This window comes from Myotis nattereri (genome assembly GCF_964212035.1).
Source record: "Myotis nattereri genome assembly, chromosome: 12".
NCBI lineage: Eukaryota > Metazoa > Chordata > Mammalia > Chiroptera > Vespertilionidae > Myotis > Myotis nattereri.
In genome coordinates, this window is record NC_138087.1 from 78,974,089 (window position 1) to 78,990,175 (window position 16,087).

The 16,087-nt window shown below is 57.9% G+C and overlaps 1 protein-coding gene across 1 annotated transcript in view; it reads left to right on the forward strand.

The window, feature by feature from the left end:
• ASS1 (argininosuccinate synthase 1) overlaps positions 1–16,087 on the forward strand; it is a 43,174-nt gene that overhangs the window by 19,284 nt on the left and 7,803 nt on the right. Inside the window, exons 10-13 of the mRNA XM_081103122.1 lie at positions 2,587–2,677; positions 5,514–5,598; positions 6,352–6,416; positions 13,595–13,726. Of these exons, the coding sequence (XP_080959248.1) occupies positions 2,587–2,677; positions 5,514–5,598; positions 6,352–6,416; positions 13,595–13,726 (373 nt within the window). The remainder of the gene's footprint in view (positions 1–2,586; positions 2,678–5,513; positions 5,599–6,351; positions 6,417–13,594; positions 13,727–16,087) is intronic.

Here is a 16,087-nt window from a genome sequence, read left to right on the forward strand (position 1 = left end):
TGAAGAGCAATGAGGCAGCTAATGCGAAGAAAGATAGAAATTTACTTGCTTTAACTTCATAGGGCCCACAGTGAAAGGGGGCATTCAGCGCCGGCCGCCATATCTGACGGATGAATAAACCATCCACAGCATCGATCATGCCTCTACATCATGGTTCAGTTCACGGGCCATTTGCTCCCAATCTCTCCTCCTCGGCCTGTTTCATGCTTTCTTTCGCCTGCTCCCCCCGGCCCCCCACCCCTCTCTCTCTCTTTTTTTTCTTCAATGTCTTCCCTCCCCCCCCAACAGCCTCCCCCCAGATGACATTGGAAGTGAGCCCTCCCGCTGGGATGGATAAATAGATGGTATTGATACTCGGCTACCAACTATTTGTCATTTGAACTGGGCTTTGAGGAGGGAGAGCGTGAGCCACCTTGGAATGCAAAGCAAATGTCACTTTACTTCTATTTAGTTCTTTTCTTTAATTGGCGCTGTCAGGGTGTCGGAAGCCGCCACCGGCTGCCTCCTGCTTCCCCGGTGGAGTGCTGGGGCGCTGTCCTCGGGTCTTGCATCCTCTCCTCCCGGTGCAAACCTTCCCATCCTGTGGCAGGAGAGAGGGACAAGCAGAGGGTCGGGCACAGCGGGGTGGAGGTGGGAGGGAGGCGGGCTTGGGTGGAGGGTTCTGGGCGCTCAGGGCTGGCACCCCAGTTTGAGCTCAGCCTGGACTGGGGGGCCAGAGAGGAGCCCTGGGCGAGTGAGGAGAGGCTGCTGAGTCGTGTTGGTCACCCAGAGACCCAAGTTCGGGTTCACTTGCCCAGGGATGGTGGGCAGTGGGGCGCAGTGGGGCTGGGGAGCATTTCTCCGAACCCCCCAGCTGCCTGCCCCCATGCCTAACCACGCTGGCTGTCTTTGGCCACCCTCCTCGTGCTGTATCTCAGCCCTCAGGTCACTAAAACGGCTGGGAAACAGCGCGGGGCGGTGCAAGGAGCACTGGACAGGGAGTCCAGACTTCCCGGGACTGGCGCCCGCACCAGTGGGGTCAGGCAGTCTGACTTGAACAATCACTTCTTTGTCCTTGGAGACATCAGGCTGGGGGCCCTTAAGGACCCAGTTCAAATGACAGTTGTAGCTGTAGTTGATTTGGGGTCCTTGTTCCTGCCCCGCATATGGACACGGTAAGGAATGCGGCTGGCCCCAAGTCACATGACGCTTGGAGGTGCCAGGGGCTCCGGCAGTCCCCATCGTGCCCAGGACTGAGGGGGTTCCCTCAGGGGTGTGGGAACTGGGGTGGCCATTCACCCTTCCAGAGAGCCAACAGGCCGAGTGCCCTCAAGGCGCTCTGATGGCCCACCCATCCTGGAGGGTGCATCACCAGGCTCCACTCCGCTGCCCTTCCCACCTGCAGAGCGGGGGATAGCTGGCGCCAGGCCTTGCTGGCATTTTCCTGGGTGATTTTCACAGCCAGGAAAGACTGTCTCCCTGAAGTGGTCAGACAATCACAGGCAGGTCATTTCTTCCATCTACATATGAGGCTGCGGAGGCCCAACGGGGGGAAGCCGCTTACCCAAGGCCCCAAGCCTGAGGCCTTGACTCCACCGCCCTGAAACCCCGCACATGTTTGTTGAGGACGTGGTGGGTGCCCTGCCCTGGCTGCAGCCACGGCCCCTCCCCCTCGGCCTCTCTCTTCATCTGTAGGTGGGGTAACAGTGCCTGCCCAGGGTGCTGGAAGGACTCGAAAGGATCTGCATGGACAGGGGAGTGTGAGTGTTTGCAGGGTTTTAAAGGCAAAGATTAGGGGACTGCACTTCCCAGGATGTCAGCAGGTGGACAACGGCTGGGCCTGGGGTGCCCACAGCAGGCCATGAGCAGTCAGGCCCGAGCGGCCCCGTCCCACTGGCACAGCCTCCAAGCCAGAGCCTGGAGGGGGGCGGGGGGGCAGGTGCGGGGAGCCGAGGCCTCAGAGACAGGAGGGAATTTTGAGAATTCCAGGCAGCCGGCCGCCCTCCGTGGCTGCGTGGAGACGCGAGGCCCATTTTCTGATGCGCCCAGGGAAAAATATACATAAGGGTTGATGTGTTTTCAAATGGGTTTTTGCTTTGCTTTTCTGTTTTCTCCCTGTGAGTATTAACCTCGGGGACCCGGGGCCGGCTCGGCTCGCTGGAGCACCTGCTGGGGTCACGCGTAGTCATTAGCTTTGCGGTCAGTGCAGAATAAACCCCAATCCTGGGAGCCTGCGAGAGCGTGCGCGCCCGCTCCCGGGAAGCCCGCCAATGCGCCTCGCGCCTCCAAAGTCGCCCTTTTCCTGCCTGACTTGTTCCTCTTCTGCTGTATTCTACCTCCAGCTGTGGGGGCGTCGAAGGAAGAGATGAGATCAAGTTGAGGGGAAAAATTGTCTGATTTCTTGAGCCCTTTGTTTCCCAGGCCCCTGGCAAGCGGGGCTGGCTTGGGCTGGGGGCGGGGAGGTCTGCTGGACTGTGCCAGCGGCCCCCCGTTTCTGGAGAGGGGTGGTGATCTCTGCAGGAGGTGGGGTGCAGGGAGTCGGGGTCCGGCATGGCGTGACTTGGCTCTGGGCACCCCGGTCACTAACCTCTTTCTGTCCTTTGTCAGAATCAAGCCCCTCCAGGCCTGTACACAAAGACCCAGGACCCAGCCAAAGGGCCCAACACCCCTGACATCCTTGAGATTGAGTTCAAGAAAGGTAGGTGGTATCAGGGGTTGAGCATCAACCTATGAACCAGGAGGTCACGGTTCGATTCCTGGTCAGGGCACATGCCTGGGTTACAGGCTCCATCCCCAGGGTAGGGTGTGCAGGAGGCAGGCAGTCGATGATTCTCTGTCATCATTGATGCTTCTCTCTCCCCGCTCCCTTCCTCTCTGAAATCAATAAAATATATTTTAAAAAGAGAGGTAGATGGCCACCGTTCAGAGCTTGAGAGGGTGGGCTCAGGGCCCTGGCTCCTTATTGCATCCTCGAAGGCTGCGCACGAGCCCTCGGCACCCCTCCTGCATTTCTGGAGGTCAGAGTTCAGGCAGGGGCTTCGATGGCTCCCCACCTCCCCCTTCAGACCCATGGAGCCTCCAGGCTTGGGAGGAAGGCACCTCGCCTGCTGTCCACCAGCTCACAGGCGCCAGGTTCACTGTGAGAGCGTTCCAGCCCGAGCAGCCACTTTGGGGAAGTCACTCGGCTTAGAGAGCTGGCCCGAGGGCCGCACTGACCCCACAGCTACAGCCTCAGCTAGCCCCCAGTCAGCTGCTTGACGCTTCGTCCACGCCCCAACCCAGGGTCCAGACCCCACTCTTGCTTGAGTCCTGATCTCCATCCTCACTGCTCTCACCAAGAAGTGTTTGCTGGCCTGGCCTGAGTGCCCAGCCCTGGCACCAGGGACACCCTTAGCTCTGGTGGACGGAGGGGAAGGCAGGGCAGGGCATACCTGGTCATGGGAGAAGCAGGACCAGGCTCGGGCTAAAGCAGTGGTCGGCAAACTGCGGCTCGCGAGCCACACGCGGCTCTTTGGCCCCTTGAGTGTGGTTCTTCCACAAAATAGCAGGTGCGGGCGCGCACGTACAGTGCGATTGAAACTTCGTGGCCCATGCGCAGAAGTCAGTTTTCGGCCTGGGCGAGTCTATTTTGAAGAAGTGGCGTTAGAAGAAGTGGGGGTATGTTCGCTGAGGTCGACCCCCCAGATTGAGGCCGTTTTTAGCAAAGGCCAGCTCAGGAGTACCCTAATTAAGTTAATAACAATGTACCTACCTCTATAGTTTAAGTTTAAAACATTTGTCTCTCAAAAGAAATTTCAATCGTTGTCCTGTTGATATTTGGCTCTGTTGACTAATGAGTTTGCCGACCACTGGGCTAAAGGCTCGGGTGGGAGGAGAGGGCCTTTCCAGGAGGCTGGGGAAATCAGGGAGGCTTCCTGGAGGAGGTGGTATACTGGGCAGGAGTTTGAGGAACCGAGAGGGGGTGTGAGGCATGGAGGCTCTTGGAACTTTAATTATTGCCTCTCCTGGCCTTTCCTAGCAGCCTTGTCGAGACAGCGGGCATGTTCTTCCTCCCCATTTGTTCACACCCTTGAGTTTCATGCACTTGGGCACCTAAGGATTCTCAGTCTGAGGCCCCTAAAGGCAACTGGAGCGCTAAGTCCCTCTTGTGCCCACTCTGTCGGGCCCAGCCGGTGGGGGTATCATCTCTGAGAAGATGGTGGGGCAGACCCAGGTAGTCCCCCCCCCCTCCCCTGCCACGACCCCCCAGGAGCTCAGGAGAGCCATGGGGGCGAGAGAGCCGGACAGGAAACGTGATCCATTTTCATGATTCGGGGACTGTCTGGAACAAAATAGACGGGAGGAACCCTCCCCGGCCAGTCCCCATTCACCCGCTAGTTAATTTATTTGAAGTTTTAATCTAATTATTAACTATTTTAAAGGCTAAGAGGCTTTCTCCGGCAGCAGCACCAACAATGTCAGCCCCTTTCTGGGGCAGGCCCCGTCCACGGCTGGGCGAGGGAGGGGACAATGGGGCGGAGGAGGCAGAGAAAGGGACCGGGGAGAGGCGGGGGGTGGCAAGAGGGGCTTAAGGTTCATTATTGGGCAGACTTACATTTAATAGCAATTTACAACCAAGTTATAAAACCCCTGGAAATGGGGGTGAAGAATGGGGCGGCTGACAGCGCCTTGAGCGAAGCCCCTCTGAGCGGCGCCCGGCTAATAAAGACTCGAAAGCCGCTATTGAGCCCTGATTGGCACCCGGTCGCCGGCTCCATGGTAATGAGCTGGGCAGATGGGTGGGGGATTAGCCGCCAACTTTGAACAGCCTTTCTTTGTCACTGTTACAGTTCTCTTGTTAGCTCCCTAATACATTTATTGCTCATTTCACACCGCTCGAGAAAGTGCCCCTTGCTATTCAAAGTCAACCCCGAACCCACCCACTTGCCCCCCCCCTCCACCCCCCTCGGCCCCTCCCGAGTGGCCGCCTCCCTCCTGCCCTCCTGCCACCCCAGACCCCACTTCTCAGAATTCAGGGTGCCTGCTGGAGCGGGCACCGTCTCACCCCCATCAATCAGATGGCTGCGTGCGGGACTGGGGTGTAGGGCCGGGGGCCGGGGGTCTGCCTGACAGACACGAAGGGTGTGTGTGTGTGTGTGTGTGTGTGTGTGTGCGTGCACCTCGGCCGGGCGGCCCCCCGGTAACTGGTGGGACAGAAGGTGCTCCTGGCATAAGACAATGGTGGAGCGTGAAATTCAATTAGTTCAGGGCCTGGTTCCAATTTCACAGCCCCTAAATGCAAAAGGGGCAAGGAGAATGGGAAGGGTGGGGGAGAGCGTTTTTATTGCATTTTCCCTTTCATTCCGGGGGGCTTTCTCGCCCCTCCGCTCCCCCCAGCAGGCCTCAACCTGCACAGGGCTTTTCACGGAGTCATTTGGAGTCCATATCTGTCACATCCATTTAAGGCGTTGCGGGCGGAGGGAGAGGGCGGGGTGGCAGGCCCGGCTCCCCCGGAGCTCCAGCCCCAGGCCCACTGCCTTCCCCTCCCGCCTCAGGGGTCCCTGTGAAGGTGACCAACGTCAAGGACGGCACCACCCACCGCTCGTCCTTGGAGCTCTTCGTGTACCTGAACGAAATCGCGTGAGTGTCCGCCCCGCCCCAGGAAACGCTGTCCGTGGCCAGCACGGGCCGGCCATTGTGGCTGGTGGTCCTGCCCAGGGGCCCCGGAGCCAGGCCTGCGCCCCACAGGCAGCCTGGCCAGCGCCCCCCTGTCTCTGGTTGGAGTCCCTGCGGCCCTGTCTTGGAAGGTAACACCCCAGGGGGCCTCCTGCACCTCGGAGCAGCCCCTCTGGAGCCTCCAGCTCTCGGCTGGGTCTGGGACCAGGAACGATGAGTAGAGGTTGGGGCTGGTGCCACGCAAGGTCCAAATAGAGAGGTCACGGCAGTTACGCTTTAAACCAGTGGTTCTCAACCTTCTGGCCCTTAAATACAGTTCCTCATGTTGTGACCCAACCATACAATTACTTTCATTGCTACTTCATACCTGTCATGTTGCTACTGTTATGAATCGTCATGTAAATATCTGATCTGCAGGATGGTCTTAGGCGACCCCTGTGAAAGGGTTGTTCGGCCGCCAGAGGGGTCGCGACCCACAGGTTGAGAACCGCTGCCTTAAACTCACCCGGTGACAAGCGACCTCTTCTGTGCCTGGGCTTCAGTTTCCCCACGTGTACAGTCTTCTAAGTCTGAGGACATCTGAGGGAATGCCTGGCGTCCTGCCTGTGGCCCTGGGGCGGGCATCGCCCAGATGTGCCCCAACTGCGGCCGCGGGTGGTGGCGTCGAGGCCGGGCCGGTGGCAGCGCCTGGCCCCGAGTGACCCGCTCTCCCCACAGGGGCAAGCATGGCGTGGGCCGCATCGACATCGTGGAGAACCGCTTCATCGGGATGAAGTCCCGAGGTGAGTCTGCCGCCCCCCTCGGGGCCGGCCTCGGACCCGGAGGCCCCTGAGGTCCCCGTCCCGTTCAGGCATTGCGACTCCCCTGCTACTTCGGTGACTGGGCCAGTCCCTTCACCCCCACCAGACTCAGATTCCCTCCTGAGATGGGGGTGGAGCCTTGCCACTGGCTTCGGAGGGTTTTGTGGGAAGAGCTGTCCCAGGGCAGGGAGGAGCCTGGGGGTCGAGGAGGGCAGGCTCTTCTGGGCCCGGTTCTGAGGCAGACGGTGCAGGGCTGATTTGGTGTCATTAAGGCTGGACGGAGGCCGGCTGGCAGGTAGGGGGGTCCTGCCAGAGAGGGCGCCGTGGGCTGCACAGGTGCTGTGAGCAGCCCGGAGGTGGTGGGTGGGGGCTTTTCTAGGCCAGGGCTGCCACCTCGGCTAGACTGCCCAGCCCCTACCGCCTCTGGCCAGGCCAGGAGGGAGGAGCCTCTTTCTTCTCTTCGTATCAGAGCCTGTGACCCCCTTTGTCCGTCACTCACCCCGTCATCGCCACCACACCCTCCCCTCGAGGACCCAGTTTCCCCATCCATACCAGGGGGTCTTGGCTCCCTGTGGGTCTGGGAGTTCCAAGCGGGAGGGGTCCAGCTTTCAAGAGTGAGAGCCCTGGACCTGGGTACCTGAACTTTTAAATACGGCCGTGGGGTTGGGGTTCCCTGTGTTGGCAGGTGTTCATATCGCTTTGCTTAGGGTCCATCTAAAAAGATAACACAACCAGATAAATCCAGGCCAAGGTGTCATCATGGCCTTCGCCCTTCAAGACATTTAACGAAGATCCTAAAATCCAAAGAGAGCCGATGGCAGATTTCAGCTGTTGGAAAAGGGGGCTGGTGCAGGAGGCAGGATGCTGGGGTTCTCACCCCAGCGGGGCCCTGCCCTGCCCAGTGACCTTGGACTTGTCATTCCTGGGCCTGTTTCCCCAGGTGCCGTGCGATAGGGGCGTGTGCGGGGAGTCCATCCTTGGGGCTCTGAGCTGTTAGGGTTTGCCTCCAGAAGTGTGGGGCGTGGCAAGTGGCCTCGGCCTCTCCTCTGTGGGGCTGGGCTGTGATGGAAACAACCTAATTGAAACTCCCTTGGAAAGGCCTTGCGGAGAACAATGGTGCTGATTAGCGGCTGCCTTTTACCCTCTCTTACCTTTGTCTCTTACCTCTATTCACATCTTGATTAAAAGCCCTTTTGTCTCAGTCTGCCCTTGGGAGCCCTCACAATGTAAGCCCTCCGAGGCAGACCTGGGAGGGACCTTGGGGAGCCTGAGACCAGCACCCTCAATGTATAGAGGAGAAAGCGAGGCTCAAAGTTACAGGCACGGGGGCGGCAGGCCCTGGACGGATGCCCCAGATCCAGACAGGCTAAGAGCTTTAGTCTGGAGTGTGGCCCATCCAGGTTCTAGCCCGGGTATTGCAGCAGGACCTGGAGCAGGGGAGGTGCTCCACCAATGACTGTGGCCCCAGGAGGATGCTGAAAGGACAGGGCAACCTATGTCCTCTGGGAGGTTAGAGGGGTCCACTAAGGACCCTATTGTCATGCCCCTTCTGTGCCCTTGGCAGGCATCACTAGTTGATTGTGGATGTGTCTCCATGCATCAGGCAGTCATGACCAGTCTATCAAGATTGATATTTATGGTGAAAATGAATTTCCTTATTGGAAAGCCAAGCACTGGCCTGAGGTCACTCTGAGGTGGCCTCCTGCTAGGCAGGGAGAGCCAAGCAAATTAGAACTGAAGGAGGTAGTGATAAAGGCCTGGTCTGGACTATTCTGGGAAGACATCCTGGAGGAGGAGGTGGCAGGAGAATAGGCATCAACCAGTAGATTATGGGCTAGAGAAGGTGGATCGGGAGGAGTAGGAAAAGTAGGAGGTGCCCTAGGTGGCCAGTTGGGTGGTGGGTTGGATCTGATGGGGGCTGAACCCCTGGGGACCTGGCAGAGGTTGGTATAGAGCAATGATGGCGAACCTATGACCTATGAACTCATTTTTTGGGTTGATTTTTCTTTGTTAAATGGCATTTAAATATATAAAATAAATATCAAAAATATAAGTCTTTGTTTTACTATGGTTGCAAATATCAAAAAATTTCTATATGTGACACGGCACCAGAGTTAAGTTAGGGTTTTTCAAAATGCTGGCACACCGAGCTCAAAAGGTTCGCCATCACTGGAATAGAGGGTCTAGGCTTTGGTGCCCGGCTTGAGTCCCCATCCTGGCTCCATCACCTCTGTGAAAGCAACAGCCTCCCTGAACCTCAACTTCTTCTGTGAAATGGGTTGTGTTAGGTCAAATCTGGAGAGCTCTTGGCCCACCGTAGGTGCTGAGCCTGGATGGTAGACTCCATCTTTTCCCCAGAACTGGGCGCCATCACCATTGCAGGTCAGAGCCAGGAGACTAGCAGGCAGCTCTGACTTCTTTGGTAAGAATGCCACCCACCAGCGGGACAGATGCCTGCCCTTGAGCCTGCACCCGGCCCAAGTAGTGTGTGTGTACCCGAGGGGGCCTCGAAGCACAGGATGCCGTCACACAACTTGCTGTGTGGCCTCAGGCAAGTTGCTCTCGCTCTCTGAACTCCAGCCGTCCAAGGTGGGGCAAGACGAGGTGATGTTGTCATCTCCCTTTGGAAGTTCTAAGTCACCTGTGTTCTTACTTGGTTTGGGGGGTGAGAGAAGAAAACTGTTTCCTAATTTTAGGCAGTATCTTGTTATTTCTCCACACCCAGTGATTTGTAGCGAGAAGAAAAGAGCGGGGCAATAAACTGGGACACTATGGATTCTCCCGCGACGGGGTGTCTGTTAAGTCTACGGTAATGGGAGAGGCTGCTAATTGCCAACTCTATTGAGGGCAGAGCAGGAGGACTATTGTCCGTGTCTCTGTGACAAGGGGAAATGTCACTTGTATCGATTTTACAAAGCTCATAATTGCAATTCGTTAAGGGCTTGTTTATTTGTGTTGTGTTTCGTTTTCTTGTTTTTATTTGGTTGGTTTTCTGTGTGTTTTTCCCCCAGGAGTTGGGGTGTCAGGGAGTTGGGCAGTGCCGGTGCGCTGGGTCTGAGGTGGCCGGCTCAGTGGCATCGGGGGCCGTGGGGACAGGGGGCAGGGGGCAGGGGGCTGGGGAAGCCGCAGTTGGAGTAGCTTTCGCTGTATTGTGGCTGTTCACATCGTCATTATCACATTATCTTTTTAACTCTGGAGGGGGGCTAATTAAGTGAAGTAAATGAAATCAGTGGGGAGGAGCAGGGGGGCAAGGCAGGCAGGAGGAGAGCAGGGAAGGAGCCAGCTCATGTCCTTCGCTCACCTTGCTCCTCTCCCAGCCTGGCCCCCCAGATCTCAACCCTCCTTCCCCTTCCTCCTCCCCCTCCTTCTCCTCCTCGTCCTCCTCCTCCTCCTCCTCCTCCTCCTTGCCAGCTTTCTCTGCCCTCTATTCTTTCTCTTTCACTCTTTAACCTTCTCCCTCCAACCAACCCATCCCTCCCCTCGTCTAACTTCCTCCTTATTCCTCTACATTCTGGCTAAGAAGGAACAAGGGCTGACTGCCCACTTACCCACCTGCCCACCCACCAGAAGCTTCACACAGATGGAACCTTCCAGGTGGAGAAAGGAGAGGGATCTGCAGAGCAAAGGCATTTGCCCTTGCAGAGGCCTGGAGTAGCCAGCCCTGGAGGCCCACCCTGACTCCCAGGAGCATAGAAGATGGTTAGAGTCCCACCATCACTTGCCTCCCCGTCACCATAGCAACGGCCTCTCTCCTTGGCCCTGGTACCTACCAGGGGAGTCCTTGGGCTCCAGCCAACCTCCCTTCCCCGGGTGTTTCCAGATCCCTCCCTCTGGCTATCGCTTTCCCCAAGGACCAGAGCCTCTGGTCCAGGTGCCCTCGCCCCCACCCCCGGCCTCCGGCTGAGTTCGGATCCTGCTCAGTTCTGCCAGATTGCTCAGCCTGGGCTAACCTGGCAGCCTCGGGGACCGATGAGAATGGAAGTGGCAGCAGCTGTTTGGGTCCCCACCTCTTCCTCTTCGGTCCAGTCTCCCGCGCCCCCGCCCCCCGCCCACCCCCCCCCCGCAGTAATTATGGTGTGATTGAAGCCGCTCCGCGGAGAGCTGCTGACACCTCTGTCTTTTTCCTGCAAACACGGGGAGATGAAAATAGACGCTTGGAACCGCGGTGCGTGTCACTCCGAAGATGTCTGTTGTCTCTTCCGCGCGACGCGGAGCCTCAGCTGTCAGTTCCTCCTCCTTTCGCTCAGTGGTTTGTATGCTGACTGTCAAAAGCCCCAAATCCATAGTCTTTTAGCATCAGGTTTCTGTCACCGGTTTTTTTCGTCATTTTTTTTCTCCAGAAGAAATACACAGAAATCATCTACCCTTACCCCTGTGGAGAGGAGAGATCTTAAGATTCTCTCTCTCTCTCTCTCTCTCTCTCTCTCTCTCTCTCTCTCTTACACACATACACATACACACACACACACACACACACCCCAGCAGCAGCAACCAGAAAACAAGCTTTTGATCAGCCACAATTAACTTTAACACCTTCGTAGAAAAGGAGCAGGAATATTAATTGTGCTGGTGTGTCCCGTGGCTGCCTGGGAGGGTCGACAGCCGGGAGGCCGGTTCTGAGGGCTCAGGAGGGGGTAGCTCTGCCCACCAGGCACTCGGGGACAGCACGCCACCGGCCTTGTGCCCTCTCTGCACTATTGGGAGGCGATGCTGGGGAGTTGCCTAGAGACAAAGCCATCAGTACGCATGCCCCACGGGGTGGGGTGAGAGTAGGAAGAGAGAGTCTGGGCACGTACCTTCAGGCAAGTGGCGTGGGACTTGTGGGCCCCGGCCCTGCAAATACAGCTTCCACCATGCCCCACACTGGCCCCGCCAAGGCCAGGAAGATGGGGGGGCGGGGGACAGGTTCCCCAGGACAGAAAGTGAGCCCGGCTGTATCGGCCTGCCCACGATGGCGGGGCAGGGCGGGGGGGTGGGGGGGTGGGGGGGTGGGGGGGTGGGACTGCCAGTGTGTGGGCTGTTTTTTTCAAAATGTGGTGAAACTAATCATCAGAAGTCTGTTCCCAAACCAATGAATCCTGAGTTCCGGGTCTGCCCGGCTGAGGAGACCGTAGGCCTGGACATGATCTTGCTTTAGGCGACTCTTGAGAAACGGCTTTATTCTTGGGGATAAAGTTCCTGGGGCTTGAACACTGACCGCTTTAGCATTGTGGCTGCTGTTGCCATTTTGGAGGTGGACGTTCCCAAACGCTCAGCACACGTTTGGCTCTGCAGGGGGCTTTCCTCGGTCTATGTGCCCGGCCCCTGCTGGAGACTGTTGGAATCCTGGCTTTGCAGCTAAAAGTTGGGAGAACACGGGGTGATCCTAAAAGGCCTTGCTTCCGAGTTGGGACTTTCCTGTGACCCCCAGACTTGAGTCCTCAGGGGGCGGAATTCCTGGCTGGTCCCTTGACTCAGCCTCCTTTGGATTTGAGAGTTGAAAACAGTCTCCTTTATAGCTTTTGCAGTTTTTAAAGGATGGTTTAAAATTAAGGTAAAATATACATACCATTAAGTTTACCAGTTTAATCATTTTTAAGTGTCCAGTTCAGTGACATTCGGGACATTCACACGGTAGTGCAGCCGCCGCCATCCATCTCCAGGACTTTCTCCTCTTTCTGAACTGAAATTGTCCCCCACTAAACCCTAACTCCCCCGCCCCCCGCCCCTGGCAGCCAGCAGTCTCCGCTCTGTCTCCTGAATCTGACGTCCGGGGGCCTCCTGTCCGTGGAATGGCGCTGCACTTGTCCTTCCGTGGCTGTTCTCTCACTCAGCATCGTGTCCTCGGGCACATCCCCGCGGCAGCCGGGGTCAGAGCGCCCGTTAGGTCGGGGAAGAACATGTCCTTGTGTGGCTGGGCCCATGTCGATCCACTCGGCGCTGACCGGCATTTCCGCTGCTCCCACCTTTTGGCTGTTGTGAGCAGCGCGGCTATGAACACGGGTGTGCAAATCCTTTCGAGGTTTTTGGTGCGTGTTTTTAAGGCGGCAGCGAGTTTGGAAAGACGATGGTGGTCCATTGTCAGGCTAACTGAAAACTTGCCCCTTTCATGCTGTGACGTGGAGAGGAAAAGGCACTTCCTGGGTAGCGTTCGTGGGGTGGAGCAGTTATGGCCCCTCCTCCATTGGGTCGGACGGGGCAGTTTGAACAGGGCCAGCTGCACATGCTCAGGTGAACTCATTCGAGAGGCCGCGGCGCTGGGCCAACAGGGCTCTGGCCATGTGCGTGGGCGACCCCGCCTCTCCGTGCCTCGTGTCCTCCCGTGGAGCGGGGTGCTGCCCATCGGACGTCCCGCAGGTCTGCTTCCTCCCGTCTGGTCCAGGCAGGCTGTTCAGCAAATGGAGGAACCGAGCCCGAGGCGGTGGGCAGGGCACTGAGCAGGACGGTGGGTTTGGGCCCGCATCGCCGGCTGACCCAGCGCAGCGGACAGCACCAGCCAGGGGCTCAGGGCCTGAATTGTTTCCAGCCCCACCTTGGGCAGGTCCCTTCGCAGGCCTCGATGTCCCCGCCGGTGCAGGCCTAGGCCACACAGCAATGCTGAGCCCTCTCGGGAAAGGTGCAAGTGGCAGGGGACTTCTGGGCCCCTGCCCGGCCCTGCAGATACAGCTTGTGCTGGGAGTGTAGCTCAAGGTCAGGGTCGCTCTGCAGAGACACGGCGCCACGGGCAGAGAGAGGCCTGGCCTGCATGCACACGCGGGGACACGTGTGCGCACAGCATCCCTTCCCTGGCTCCCCGGTGGAAGGGAGGAAGGGATATTTGGGGCCCTGGGCTCCTCCGTCGTTGGTTTAATTACAGGTTTTCAGCCGCGGGCCGGTGGGCACGCATTGGGAAGGAGGGGGGCAGCTCCGAACCCTGTCATTTTCCAACGTCTGCGGCCTCTTCAAAGGGGGGCATCCAGACATTTTCTCCGCAAGCCGCAGAGTGGACTGTCGTGGCCCCAGCATGAACATAATGACAGATGCATTTTGCAGCAAGCTGGGAGTGAATGGGTCCGACCGGCTTGTCTCCTGTCAGACGAGTCATTATTATTTTTTTTTTTTTTGTCATTTGCTGACAGTTTGGGTTTCATGTGTTTCTCTCTTTTTTTTCTCCTTTTCCCCCTGCCTGGAAAAATGGCTAGGTATCTACGAGACCCCAGCGGGGACGGTCCTTTACCACGCTCATTTAGACATCGAGGCCTTCACCATGGACCGGGAAGTGCGCAAAATCAAGCAAGGCCTGGGCTTGAAATTCGCGGAGCTGGTGTACACCGGTGCGTAGTCCCCGCCGCTGCCCCTCCCCTCCGGCCCACCCCGCCCACGGCCACAGCCCCAAACTAGCAGGTCAAAGGAGGTCAAGTGGGGACAGGAGACAATGGAGCGAGGAGGGGATGCCAGGCCCTGCCCAGCTCACAGAGTGTCAAAGGAAAGGTGCCGGTCCCCTGAGCGCTGTCCCGGGGGTCCCCCCACCTCTCCTAGGAACAGCCAGCTCCTTTTACAGATGAGGAAATTGAGGCTCAGAGTGGAAGCAGTGTGTACAAAGGTACACAACAGGAAGTGGCCTCACTGGGTGTGACCCTAGGCCAGGCTGTCTCCAGGCAGAACCTGGAGCTCCTACATTAAGCAACGGAAAGGCTGCCTCAACCCAGACCTCGGCCCCAGGCCCGGGCAGCGCGTGAGCCAGACCTTAACCGAGGAATCACCGGGACCGCCACATGCCCAGCCCGTGCGTGGGTGACGTGAGCACGCAGTGCGGGTGGGTTCCCACTTCCCAGGCGAGGAGACTGAGTTTCTGTGCCTTACCTGTTGTCACGGGGTTGGGACCCAGGCCTTCTGACCCCACGCTGTATAACGCAGTCCTCAAACCTGGCCCATCACCAGTTTTTGTTCAGCTCGTGAGCTAAGGCTAGTGTTTATATATATATATAAGTGGTTGGGGAACATTTTTTAAAATGATACCCCTTTGTGACACGTGGAAGTTTCTGTAGGGGTGCAGTGACTGTGAGGAGTGTTTGGGTGGGGCCATGCTCTTTTCACAGGTCGTCTCAGCAGGGACCGCATGGCCCACAGAGCCCAGAGGACTGCCCAGCCCTTTCCAAAAACTTTTTGCTGGCAGCCTGTTCTCTGCCCTTCATATCTCCCTGATTAGAAAAATCTCACCAAACAGCCACTGGGGGACAGGCTGCTGCCGGCGGCCAATCTTGACAGGCACAGGGGCCTGGATGTCAGGACCCTGGGGAAAGTTAATATCCTATATAATAAAAGGCTAACATGCAAATCAACCAAGCGGCGGAACAACCGGTCGCTATGATGCACACTGACCACCAGGGGGCAGACACTCAACACAGGAGCTGCCCCCTGGTGGTCAGTGCACTCCCACATGGGGAGCACCACTCAGCCACAAGCCAGCCTCATGGCGGGGAGCCGGTGTAAGCTGTCAGTCAGGCATCCCCCAAGGGCTCCCGGACTGTGAGAAGGTGCAGGCTGGGCTGAGGGCCCCCCCCCCCCACACTCAGTGCACTGGGGCCTCTAGTTAATAGTTAATAACTCCCTGGATAAGCCTCCGTGCTCACCTCACCCCTACTGCACCCGGAGATTTTGATTTTGGGGGAGGGGACCCTCCTAACCACTGTCACTCATCTTGGCATTCCAAGAAGACTCTGTGGTTATTGGCTGGCGGCGTTTCTCCTCCCATTGTTTCCGGCAGCTTTGAAGCCGGGCCCCCTGCCCAGGTACACACAGGTGTTTAAATGCCATTGTCTCCTGCGGACGCCCTTGCTCCCAGGGTTTCAGTGCTGGGAGGCGGATTTGGGTTAGAGTGGGAGAGCCATTAGGACATGGCAGGCTGCGATGGAGGGGCACACACCTGGCCGGGCTGCTCCCGTACAGGGGTGTCTCCGCAGCCGAGGAGGGGCCAGGCCCCAGCCTCAGGTGAGGACACTCGTCCGAGGGGTCAGGCTGCGGAGGGACGGCCGTGGGCCCAGGACAGGTGGCTTCAGAGGCGTAGCTCTCGGCCCCTCCAGCAGATCCCAGGGGAAGGTCAGAGGCTGGGCCGCTAGCAGGGGGGGTCCTGGGGCTCCGCACAGGCACAGGGAGCCCTGGGTGTCTGAGGCACGGCGTGGCCCTGGGCTGTGGGCTCATGTCCACCAAGCACCTGGGCTGTATTCTTCTTGCTCTGTCACCCACCGAGCGCTCTAAATCCCAAAATGAGTTACAGGATTAGGAGGTTTCAAAGGACGTAAACCTCAGGGTGGAGGAGCAGGGGCTGCGTGAGGGCCTGGAGACGTGTCCCGGGCAGGTGTTATTCATATTCACATTGCCCAGGTGCCCCCCTGATGTCCATGCCCCCAAAGATGTCAAGATTGGCCTCGGCAGCAGCCTGTCCCCGCAACAGCTCAGAGGGGCTGCCTGAGTGATTTCTCACAGAGATGTTATAGGCCAGGGACCAGCCTGAGCAAGTCACTTGGCTTCCCAGTGCCTCGGTGTCTCCATCTGCAAAGTGGGGATAATGATTCTGCCTGTAGTGAGGACTAAACGCGTGAATGTTTCCGAAGCATCTAGAACAGTGCCTGGCACAGCACGCTGTTCCCCGGTGTAGGAAGTAACTGCAAAGGCCTGGCCTGGCTTCCGAGCAG